The following is a 12,500-nucleotide window of genomic DNA, read 5'->3' on the forward strand; positions in this document are numbered from 1 at the left end:
TTTCCACCCTGTTCGTCCCCCCTCTCCCCCCCACCCCTCCCCCTGCCCCTCACTCTTTCGTGTTTTCACAGGTGCGTGTTTCCTTCCTTCCTTCTTCTTCTGCTGCTGCTGCTCCTCATCCTCCTTCTTCTTCTTCCTGTTCTTGTTCTTGTTCCTCTTGTTCTTATTGTTGTTGTTGTTCCTCTTGTTTCTTATTGTTGTTCTTGTTCTTGTTCTTATTCTTATTGTTGTTGTTCTTGTTGTTGTTGTTCCTCTTGTTCTTATTGTTGTTGTTGTTCTTCTTGTTCTTATTCTTAATGTTTTTCTTCTTCTTGTTGTTGTTGTTGTTCCTCTTGTTCTTGTTTTTATTGTTGTTGTTGTTGTTCCTCTTGTTCTTATTCTTATTGTTGTTGTTGTTGTTCCCCTTGTTCTTATTCTTGTTGTTGTTCCCCTTGTTCTTATTCTTGTTGTTGTTCCCCTTGTTCTTATTCTTGTTGTTGCTGTTGTTCCTCTTGTTCTTATTCTTGTTGTTGCTGTTGTTCCTCTTGTTTTTATTCTTGTTGTTGTTCTTGTTCTTGTTGTTCTTGTTCTTGTTGTTGTTCTTCCTCTTCTACTTCTTCTTGTTCTTCTTCTACTGCTGCTTGTACTTCTTCTTGTTCTTCTTCTACTTCTTCTCCTTCTTCTTGTTCTTCTTCTACTTCTCCTCCTCCTTTTTGTTCTTGTTCTCCTTGTTGTTGTTCTTCTTCTTGTTCTTGTTCTTCTTTTTCTTCCTGTATGTGTTTTGTGTCCGACTGACATGTTCTTGTAAAGTATATAGAAAGGTTTGAAAGCGCTGTATCAATGCATTGCTATCCTCCTCCTCTTCCTCCTCATCCTCTTCCTTCTCCTCCTCCTCCTCCTCATCGTCATCATCATCATCATCAACATTATCATCGTCATCAACATTATCATCGTCATCATCATCATCATCATCGTCGTCGTCGTCATCTTCATCGTCATCATCATCATCATCATGGGCAGAAGGGTGATACAGGGGCGGCGTTCAGGCTGAGGAAGAAGGTGGAGAAGGAGAAGAAGGTGGAGAAGAAGAAGGAGGAGAAGAAGGACGACGAGAAGAAGGAGAAGGACGAGAAGGAGAAGAAGAAGGAGGAGGACGAGAAGGAGAAGAAGGAGGAGGAGAAGAAAGAAGAAGGAGAAGAAGATGGAGGAGAAGGAGGAGAAGAAGGATGTAACATGCAGTGGAATGGTGAAACCCACTCTAGTCAGTCAGAATGACTCGGAGCACAGGCCATAATTCCGCAATGAAAAAAAGCAAGATCAGACACACACACACAGACACACAGACACACACGCACGCACGCACGCACACACACACACACACACACACACACACACACACACACACACACACACAGAGTTTGAAAGCAGGTGCTTCCCAGTCTCGAACCTGGTGAGGAACGAGGCATGCCGAGAAGGATGAGGATAAGGAAGAAGGGAGGAAGAGAAGAAGGAAGGGAGGAAGAGATGAAGGAAGGAAGGGAGGAAGAGAAGAAGGAAGGAAGGGAAGAAGGAAGGGAGGGAGAGAAGGGAGGGAGAGAGGAAGAGAAGAAGGAAGGAAGGGAGGAAGAGATGAAGGAAGGAAGGGATTAAATGAAGATGGAAGAGAAGGAGGGAAGAGAGGATGGAGGGCAGGGAGAAAGATAGGAAGTAAGGAAGGAAGGGAGAGAGGAAGAGAAGAAGGGAGGAAGAGAAGGAAGGAAGGGAGGGATAGGATAAGGGGGAAGGAAGGAAGAGAGAGAAGAAGGGAGGAAGAGAAGAAGGAAGGAAGGAATTAAATGAAAATGGAAGAGAATGAGGAAGGAAGGGAGGGGATGAGGATAAGGAGGAAGGGAGGAAGAGAAGGAGGAAGGGAGGAAGAGAAGGAAGGGAGGAAGAGAAGGAAAGGAGGAAGAGAAGAAGGAAGGAAGGAAGGAAGGAATTAAAAAAAGATGGAAGAGAAGGAGGAAGGAGGTAAGGGAGGGTGGAGTGCAGGGAGAAAGAGAGGAAGGAAGGGAAGAAAGAAGGAAGAAAGGAAGGGAGGGATGAAGAGAAGAAGCAAGGAAGGGAGGAAGAGAAGAAGGGATTAAATGAAGATGGAAGAAAAGGAGGAAGGAGAGCAGAGAGAGAGAGAGGAAGGAAGGGATGAAGATAAGGAGGAAGGAAGGAAAGAAAGAAGGAAGGAAGCCGGAAGGAAGGGAAGGAAGGGAGGGAGGAAGAGAAGGAAGGAAGGAATTAAATGAAGATGGAAGAGAAGGAGGAAGGAGTGGAAGGGAGGATGGAGGGCAGGGAGAGAGAGAGGAAGGAAGGGATGAAGATAGGGAGGGAAGGAAGGAGGAAGGAAGCAGGAAGGGAGGAAGGAAGGAGGAAAGGTAGGAAAGCACTGACGACCCGCCTCTGGGAACTGAAAGGGGGAAAAGAAAACAGCTCCACGCCCAGCTTTTCTCTCTCTCTCTCTCTCTCTCTCTCTCTCTCTCTCTCTCTATATATATATATATATATATATATATATATGTATATATATATATATTTTTTTTTTCAATCCGTTGGTCCACACCCAATTCGTGGGCCCCTTCATTGCGCCTCCCCCACCCCCTTCACACCTCCACCTCTACCTCCACTTCTCCCCCCTGTCTCCCCTCCTGTTTCTGCGCCCCCCCCCCCCACCACCCCCAACCCCCGCGACCCCCCCCCCCCCCCCCCCGCCCCTTCACCCCCCAAAAACCACACTGTTCCACACGCAGTGCTGAAGCACACTGTCTTGACTTGTCTTGTCCTGTCTGAGAGAGCTTTCAAGAGGGGGGGGGGGGGGGAAATGCATGTCCTGCTTATTTTAGAACCACCCCTAGGAAATAATCATGTGCAAGCTCTCTTCTCTCTCTCTCTCTCTCTCTCTCTCTCTCTCTCTGTCTATGTCTGTCTCATTGTGTCTCTGTCCCTCTCTCTCTCTGTCTCCCTCTCCCTTCTCCTCCCCGTTCTCTGTTCCCCTCCCCCCTCTCTTTGTCTCCATTTCTGTCAGTTTTCTTCCCCTCACACACACACACACACACACACACACACACACACACTCTCTCTCTCTCTCTCTCTCACTCTCTTTCTCACTCTCTGTCTCTCTCACTTACTCTTACGCTCTCTCTTCTGTTTCCCTTTCTCTGTCTGTCTGTCTGCCTGTCTCCCATTCTATCTCTCTTTATCTCTCTCTCTTTCCCTCCCCAAATCCCTCTTCCCACCCTCCCTCCGTCTCTTTTCCTTTGTCATTTGTGTGTTCCCATGCAAACAAACGCGCGTGTGTGTGTGTGTGAGTGGGGGTGGGGGAGTGGATGGAGGGGGGGAAGGGGAGGGAGACTGTGTGTGTGTGTGTGTGTGTGTGTGTGTGTGTGTGTGTGTGTGTGTAGTTCTATTTACTCCAGTGAATAACTCTTCCTGTGGCCCCGTTTGTTTTGAAAGCGTAACTGTTTCCCAACTATTTTCGTTGATGCTTTTTTTTTTTTTTAGATTTTTTTTTTCTTTTCTTTTTGAAACTCCCTCAAGACAGTTTGGCAGCAATCATAGTTGGCTGCTGCTGCCAAACGTTGGAGAATTTAAATAAAAAAAAAGCAACATATATGTTTGGTTTTTTTGTTTGCTTTTTGTTTGTTTGTTTTAATGGTAACGCATTCAAAAGCTGCTGAGCACATCTTAATTGCTTCCACAGAGAAAGAAAGAAAGAAAGGTAGAAGCGTGTCCATTCTTCTCACTCCCTCCCCCCTCCCTTTACTCCCCTCCCTTCCCCCTCCCGCCCCCTTCCGACCCCTCCCCCCCCTCCCCTCCACCCCCATCCTATTCAAAGTCTTTTGTTTGTTGGCCACCATTCAAGACACTCGTGTTGAAGAGGGGGATCATGGTGTGTTTGTGTGAGCAGCAAATGCACTTTCCTCTGTGAAATTCGCTGGGCTGCTCTCTCTCTCTCTCTCTGTCTCTTTCTCTTTCTCTCTCTCTCTCTCTCTCTCTCTCTCTCTCTCTCTCTGTGAATAAACCATTCCAGTGTGTGTGTGTTGTGTGTCTGTGTGTGTGTGTGTGTTAGAGAGAGACAGAGAAAGGCTGAACAGGAGAAACGGGAATGGCTGGTAGGCAAAACAGGACAAAAGAATTAAACACTCAAGAGGGTGTGGGCACGATCATATAGCAGTAGGCGAAAAACGGGAATAGGTGAATCGGACCTGCTCTGAGTCGGGGCTGGCGTCATTCCGATTTGCCTATCGATCGCTAGTTCGCCTACGTACTCAGCTGCTCCGAGTTGCGCCCGCCTCTCCCAGCTGCCCGCCCCAGGTGTGTCCCCATCTGCTGGGGCTTCGAACCCAAGATCAGGGCGCCAGGTGCTGTTCCCAGTGTCAGCCACGTTTCCCTTTACCCTGGGGAACAGCACATCGCTTTGGGCCCAACGCACGGCTGACACAAGTTTGATGGAGTCTCCCGTCGGTCCGACGGATGAGTAGGCAGGCAGGTTTATCTGTCGGTGTGTGTGTCCTCATATGGGAGAAGAGGCCGATTTAGGATGCGCAGCACTTTTCCACAGGTGTTGCAAGGGGGAAAACGTCTCCAGAAGTTGAGCCCTGCTTCCTTCGCTCACGCTTCTCCTTAATTAATGGCCAGAGTTCTCTTGTTTTCAAACGTCTTTATGCCACTAAAGCACAGCATCCTCCAGCGAGACACAAGTTTACAGGCGGGCCAACAGCAAACAAGGGCTGTATGATCAATGGTTTCTCCATTGCAGTGGGAAGTAGTCTAAAGCTTATACTTTTTGTGAAGGGCTGTGAGTCGTAAGTTTAACTGTACTGTATTGCATTACATTGCATTGCATTGTATTGTATTGCATAAGCTTACAGTTGTGGCAACAGCAAAACAAGAGCTGTATAATAATAATAATAATGGATACTTATATAGCACACTATCCAGAAATCTGCTCTAGGTGCTTTACAAAAACGCTTTTGTTAACATAAAACATTATATCTATGTTACATACACACACCAAAATGTGACTACACACAACACACACACACACACACACACACACACACACACACACACACACACACACACACACACACACACACACACACACACTGCATACATACATTTTAACATACATATGTATCTAACAGCTACCCTAACACATACGTACACATAGGCAGGCACAAACTTACATAAACACACGCACACACAGTACACATTCATATACATGCATGTAGTTATGTACACATACATATGTATACACACATAGTCAAGCACAGCTAACGAAAAGGTAGTGGACCTGCCACAATTTAACTTATTACTGAGGGAAAAGGTGGGTTTTGAGACGAGATTTAAAAGATGCGAGGGAATCAGAATGACGGAGGTTATCAGGGAGCTTGTTCCACGTCTTTGGAGCTGTATGATCAATGATTTTTGTTTTCTCCACTGCAATTGGAAGTCATTTACAGCTTATGCTTTTTGTGAAGGACTATGACTTAAACTAGGAGGCAATGCTGCACTGGCTCTTAGTGCCGCAGCCCTGGGTGGGGCGAAGCTGGCCTTTTGGGAGCCATCTCAGCGCTGACTCTCTTGGCCGAGAGAGTAGGGGATGTAACTTGGGGCAAGACACTCTCCACTATAATCAAATTCTAGCCCGGATAGTTGGGACAGCAGTCACCTCCTCTGCTGGTCTGATGGTCATAGTCGGGCACGAACGACTGACTATCGTACATCCACATCACTTGTCTCCTGTCGGGGTATGCTGGTTACAGATGTCCACAGGGTTGTTCTCAGCCCATCTCTCTGTCTGTCTGTCTGTCTCTCTGTGTCTCTCTCTCTGTCTCTGTCTCTCTCGCTCGCTCTTGCTCTCTCTCTCTCTCTCTCCCTCTCTCTCTCTCTCTCACCATATTGTGTTTTTTTTTACCTCTTTCTAGGGGCCGGAGGCCTGGAGATTAAAGTTCTTGTTCTTGTTCTCTCTCTCTCTCTCTCTCTCTCTCTCTCTCTCTCTCTCTCTCTCTCTCGCGCGCGCGCGCGCGCGCGCGCTTCCTCGCTCGCTATCTTTCTCTCTCTATGTCTGTCTCTGGCTCACTCTCTCAGTCTCACTTTCTCTCACCCACATTCTCTCTCTCTCTCTCTCACTCACTCACTCACTTTCTCTCTCGGTCTGTCTCTCTCACTCTCACACACTCTCTCTCTCACTCACTCTTTCACTCACTCTCTCTCACTCTCTCTCACACATTCTCACTCTCTCTCACTCACTCTCTTACTCACATTCATATTCACACTCAAACTCACATTCACATTCAAACTCTCTCTCTCTCTCACTCTCTCTTCCTCACTGCCTTCCTCACTCCCTTCCTCACACACTCTCTCTCTCACTCACTGACTCTCTTTCACTCACTCTCTCTCATTCTCTCCCACCCCCCAATCCCCGTCTCTCTCTCTCTCTATATATATATATATATACTGCACACTTGCACGTGAAACGTTTGACTAAGGTGGTAGTGGTGGTGGTGGGGGGTGGGGGGGGGGCAGTGACGTGACGTGACGTAATGAAAACGCTGCCAGTTTTTAAAACCATCTGTGACGGATGGCGGAACGCTGTACTGGATGGATGGTGGAGGGATGAAATGAAAGACAAGTGGCTCCATTTTTTTTAGAAGAACATTCAAATATAATTCAAATTACGCATGTAAACGTTGTAATGTAATCGAAGATGAAAACCATTTTATAAACAATTGTGTCCTTTACAATAACCTGCGGCAAAAACATCTGAACTCTGAAGGTCAATCGTATGTTCACTTGATGAAGAATGGTTCTGATTACAGTATTCGTAAACTATGCATTTATATATTTAATGCCCTGAAGATACGACAGGAATTCTGTGACAACAATGATGAAAGTTAGAATTAATTTACTATGCACGAGAAGCACTTTTGTTCTACAGGTTAAGTTAGTACGTATTTTACATTTTGTTGTGGCTGAGTGATCACCATATTGCGTACTTTTGACCTCTTTCTAGGGGCCGGAGGCCTGGAGATTAAGGTTTGTTCTTGTTCTTGTTCTTGTTCTTTCTCACTCTCTCTCACTCACTCTCATTCTCTCTCTCTCTCTCACTCTCTTACTCTCTTTCTCTCTCTCTCTCACTCTCACCCACTCTCTCTCACTCTCTCTCACTCTCTCCCAACCCCCAATCCCCGTCTCTCTCTCTCTCTATATATATATATACTGCACACTTGCACGTGAAACGTTTGACTAAGGTGGTAGTGGTGGTGGTGGGTGTGTGTGTGGGGGGGGGGGAGTGACGTGACGTGACGTGACGTAATGAAAACGCTGCCAGTTTTTATAACCATCTGTGACGGATGGCGGAGCGCTGTACTGGATGGATGGTGGAGGGATGAAATGATGAAATGAAAGACAAGTGGCTGCCTGTCTGTGTGTGTGAATGATGATGCTGGTGGTGCTGGTGCTGCTGGCGGTGCTGGTGGTGCTGGTGCTGGTGCTATGCTACGTTTTACCTTGCAGCTAGTTAGCTTGCTGACGCTCTCTCCTCATCAGCCGGAAACAGGCATCAAAACATCAACACATCAACACACACACATACACACACACACACTGAACTGAGGAGGAAAGGTGGGGGGGGGGGGAACGGGAGAGGGTGGGGTGGAGGAGGAGGAGTGTGTGTGTGTAGGGAGGGTGTGAGCGTGTGTTTGTGTTTGTGTATGTGGATGGGTGTTGTGTGTGTGGATGGGTGTGTGGGTGGGAGGGTGGGTGGGTGTTTGTGTGTGTGTTGTCTGTGTGGATGTATGGGTGTGGTGTGTGTGTGTGTGTGTGTTGTCTGTGTGTGTGTGTGTGTGTGTGTGTGCTGTCAGGATCTTCCATCTCCTCCACCTCCATACATCTTTTGCACCTGCCTACCTTAGTTTGCTATTTATCAGTTACTCACTTCCTCGCTCTTTCTCTCTCTCTCTCTTTCTATCAATCAATGTTTCACTCTCTGTCTCTCTCTCTGTGTCTCTGTCTCTCTCTGTCTCGTTCTCTCTCATTCTGTGTCTCTCTGCATTTCTCTATCTCTCTGTCTGTTTTTTCCCTCTCTCTCCCTCACCCACCCCTCCCTCCCTCTCTCTCTCTCCCCACCCCTTACTTACACACTCATTCTCTGGCTTAACACGTAGGTGTATATATATATATATATATATATATATATATATATATATATATATATATATATATATATCTGTGTCATATTTCCTATGATGACATATTTCCTCTGATGATTCACTGCATGCAAAAAAAAGGGATCAATAATGTTGGTGGTGACATATTATGCGCAGGAGGAGGAGGAAAGGAAGAATACATAAATATACTGGATGAATCCGCTCAGCGAAAGGGCGCTTGCTGGGCTTTGCACTTAGTGACTGCATTTATTACTTTTCCAGCCTGCCGTCTTCAGTGATGGCCAATGTTACGATGACACGGCCAGTTATAACGTGTTTAGAAGCACAGCTTATTATTTTTCATGCTCGTGCTTTGAAAGGGTAGTCAGTGGTGGTACCATTTTAACTCGCTCAGTACGGCCAGTCCTCTCTTCTCCTCTACACAGACCCCTCGGATGTCCAGTGGGTGTCTGAATGACCGACCCAACCTTTAGCTTCCGTCGTCAGAATTGTGGTATTCTTTGTCAACATTCACGTCTTCAGTATAAGAGCCTTCCGCTTACAATATTTTGATGATGGTAATTGGGGTGAAACGCTGTTAACTCTCTCCATACGAACGGCGAAAGAGACGACGTTAACAGCGTTTCACCCCAATAACCACCATCAAAATATTACCAGCGGAAGGCTCTTACACTGAAGAGGTGAATGTTGAAAAAGAACACTACAGTTCTGACGACGGAAGCTAAAGGTTGGGTCATTCAGACACCCACTGGACATCCGAGGGGTCTGTGTAGAGGAGAAGAGAGGATTGGCCGTACTGAGTGAGTTAACATCGTCTCTTTCGCCGTTCGTATGGAGAGAGTTAAAACCCTTTGGCTGATACTGAGAGGTTTACCTGCCAGTCAGCGATGACCTGTCGTGTCACTGTGATTAAAAACTGAGCTTACAAGGTCTTGACGTCAGTCATGATTCTGTACATGGACGACTTCTTCCTGGGGTTTGCATTACTTGTGTTGAGCAAGGTCGTTGTTGCTCAAACTGACCTGATCATTCGGATGAGACGATAAACCGAGGTCCCTTGTGCAGCACGCAATTTGGGCACTGAAAAAGAACCCACGCACGGCAAACACTGTCATTGCCATGGGTATCTTTTTCAACAGTGTTGTCATCTGGTCAAATTCTCCAGAAGAAACCCACTCTTGATAGGTACACACATATCTAAGCATGCACTCGAGGTCTGACTACTAAGTGCGTTGAGTTATGCTGCTGGTCAAACATCTGTCTAGAAGATGTGGTGTAGAGTGTATGGATTTGTCCGAACGCTGTGACGCCTTCTTGAGAAACTGAAACTAGAATTGATATCCAGGAAACGGTATAGATGATGGAGCAGCAATAAATAAATGAATAAATAAATAAATAAGTAAATAAATAAATAAATGAAATAGAACAGATTAATAATTTATTGATAAATGAATACACGTGAAGTCGTTGTTGAGGCCACACACAAGAGAAGACCCTTCACCTCACTGAGCCATTTTTGGTAGTGTTCCATTCAACGGGCCAGTCCGTACACACTGTAGGAATCCATCTGCTTTAAATAAATCTTTTGAAAAAAAAAGAAAAAAAAAAGAGGTAACGACAGAGGTTTGGTGTTCGTTTTCCAAGCAGGGAATGCATTCTGTAACAATAATGATGATGATGATGATGATGATGACACGGAGGCGCCGGTGGCAGAATCGGTTAGACGTTAAAACTTCTGATCCGGTGTCTGTCTACCAGTCATCAAAGATCTCGAGGCCCCGTTTCGGCATGTGTTGTGTGGTGTGGTGTGGTGTGGTGTGGTGTTATGGTGTCGTGTTGTGTTCTGTGTGGTGTGTTGTGTGCTGTGTGTCGTGTTGTGTTGTGTTGTGTGTGTTGTGTTGTGGTGTCGTGTTGTGTTCTGTGTGTTGTGTTCTGTGTGTTGTGTTGTGTTGTGTTGGTGTGCTGTGTTGTGTTGAGTTGTGCTGTGTTGTGTGCTGTGTTGTTGAGTTGTGTTGTGTGCTGTGTTGTGTTGTGTGCTGTGTTGTGTGCTGTGCTGTGTTGTGTGCTGTGTTGTTGAGTTGTGTTGTGTGCTGTGTTGTGTTGTGTTGAGTTGTGTTGTGCTGTGCTGTGTTGTGCTGTGTTATGTTGTGTTGTGTGTTGAGTTGTGTTGTGCTGTGTCCTGTGTGTTGTGCTGTGCTGTGTTGTGTTGAGTTGTTGTGTGTTGTGTTGAGTTGTGCTGTGCTGTGTTGTGCTGTGCTGTGCTGTGCTGTGCTGTGCTGTGTTGTGTCCTTGAAGGGAAAAGCACTGTACTCCGATTTCTCCTCACTCCACACAGGTTGTAAACGGGAAGCCTTGTTGCGGCATGCATACACCCGTCAGTCCATGCAGGGGCGACAATCTATGCAGGGGCGACAATCAACGCAGGGCTGATAATCCATGCCCCAACAAGGCTGACTTCAGCGGTGGGGGAGGGGAGTGGGGGAGGGGGGTGGGGTGAGGTTATAACTTCGGAAGGAGAAGATTGGCCCCCGCAGCAGTTCTGATGTCGAGTCGTAGACCCAGTATTTTTGACTCACTTGTGTAAACAAAGTGAGTCTATGTTTGTTTGTTGGTTTTTTTGGGGAGAAATCAGAGGATGCGTCCAAGTTCTGCAAGTGAGCCTATGTTTTAACCCGGTGTTCGGTTGTCTGTGTGTGTGTGTGTGTGTCTGTGTGTCCGTGGTAAACTTTAACATTGACATTTTCTCTGCAAATACTTTGTCATTTGACACCAAATTAGGCATAAAAATAGGAAAAAATCAGTTCTTTCCAGTCATCTTGTTTACAACAATATTGCACCTCTGGGATGGGCACACACACAAAAAAAGAAGAAGCCTAGTTATATGCAAACTGCATTTACTGTTATATTTATATTTTTTGTATTCTCTAAACTTGGCACTTTGACCTCTTATTCTGACACAACAACAAGAGGAGTCATTATTATCATTTTTTGTTCAAACAGGAACTTCTTTTGCTAAGCATGGAATTTTTATTTATTTTGCAAACGTTTTGGTGCAGTTGTTAAAAAAGGGAAATTACTCTGTAATTAATGCTAGGGGACTTAATTCGCTTTAAACTGATCTTTCTCATCTTAAACATTACATTTTGAAATTATACACAATACGTAAAAAGCTTGGGTTTTTTTTCAGTGTATCACAAGTGAGTCTTGAAGGCCTTGCCTCTCTAGTTTTTGTTGTTGGTTTTTTTTCATGCTTTAAACGATTTTTTTTTTATTCAGAGAAACAACATAGCACCAAGCACATGAAATGAATACACGGTGCGTATCGGGATGACCAGTTATTTAGCGACAGGTCAGGGATGACTACTGACATGCTGACAGCGACACCACCACCACCACCACAGCAAGGTGTCACCCTCCCTTGCCATGTACAGCACTCAGTAGGAAAGCTGGTTGCCTCTGCCGTACACCCAGTGCTAATTTGTTTGTATTTCTCTCTCTCTCTCTCTTCTCTGTGTGAAATTCGGGCTGCTCTCCCCCATGGGGGAGAGCGCGTCGATACATTGAGAGCGCCACCCTTTTTTTTTTTTTTTTTTTTTCCCCTGTGTGCAGTTTTATTTGTTTTTCCTATCGAAGCGGATTTTTCAACAGAATTTTGACCAGGGACAACCCTTTTGTTGCCGTAGGTTCTTTTACGTGCGCTAAGCGCATGCTAGCACGCGGGGACCTCGGTTTATCGTCTCACCCGAATGACTAGCGTCCAGACCACCACTCAAGGTCTAGTGGAGGGGGAGAAAATACCGGCGACTGAGCCGTGATTCGAACCAGCACGCTTAGATTCTCTCGCTTCCTAGTCGGACGCGTTACCTCCAGGCCATCACTGAACTATGTCCGTGAAAGGCTGCATGAGACACTTGACCTTTTATTAATGATGCTGTGTTTTTTGGTTGTTCTTTTTTTTTCCCCAGGTGATTCAAGTGACCCGTGTCCTGAGCACCAGATGGAGGTGGGGAAGATGTACATGTCCTACCTGAACAAGCGCGGCAACAGTCTCTTCACTCCCGCCTTCCCCCACCACCCGGACACCTACAAGGACGAGATCTTCGTCCTGTGTGACCTCAACATCTCCAGGCCCGCAGGTAAGGAACGGGACCACCGCAGGCAGGTGGTGGTGATGATGATGATGATGATGATATGCAGGTAATGACCACCTCAGGCAGGTGGTGGTGGTGATGATGATGATGATGATGATGATATGCAGGTAAAGACCACCTCAGGCAGGTGATGATGATGATGATGATGATGTGCAGGTAAAGAACC

At 46.1% G+C, this 12,500-nt stretch overlaps 1 protein-coding gene across 2 annotated transcripts in view; it reads left to right on the plus strand.

The window, feature by feature from the left end:
- The window catches only part of LOC143299526 (uncharacterized), a 66,728-nt gene that overhangs the window by 48,743 nt on the left and 5,485 nt on the right, over window positions 1-12,500 (plus strand). For both annotated transcript variants that reach the window (XM_076612797.1, XM_076612798.1), the window contains exon 3: window positions 12,149-12,319. In XM_076612797.1, the coding sequence (XP_076468912.1) occupies window positions 12,149-12,319 (171 nt within the window). The remainder of the gene's footprint in view (window positions 1-12,148; window positions 12,320-12,500) is intronic.

Source organism: Babylonia areolata, chromosome 25 (assembly GCF_041734735.1).
Source record: "Babylonia areolata isolate BAREFJ2019XMU chromosome 25, ASM4173473v1, whole genome shotgun sequence".
NCBI lineage: Eukaryota > Metazoa > Mollusca > Gastropoda > Neogastropoda > Buccinidae > Babylonia > Babylonia areolata.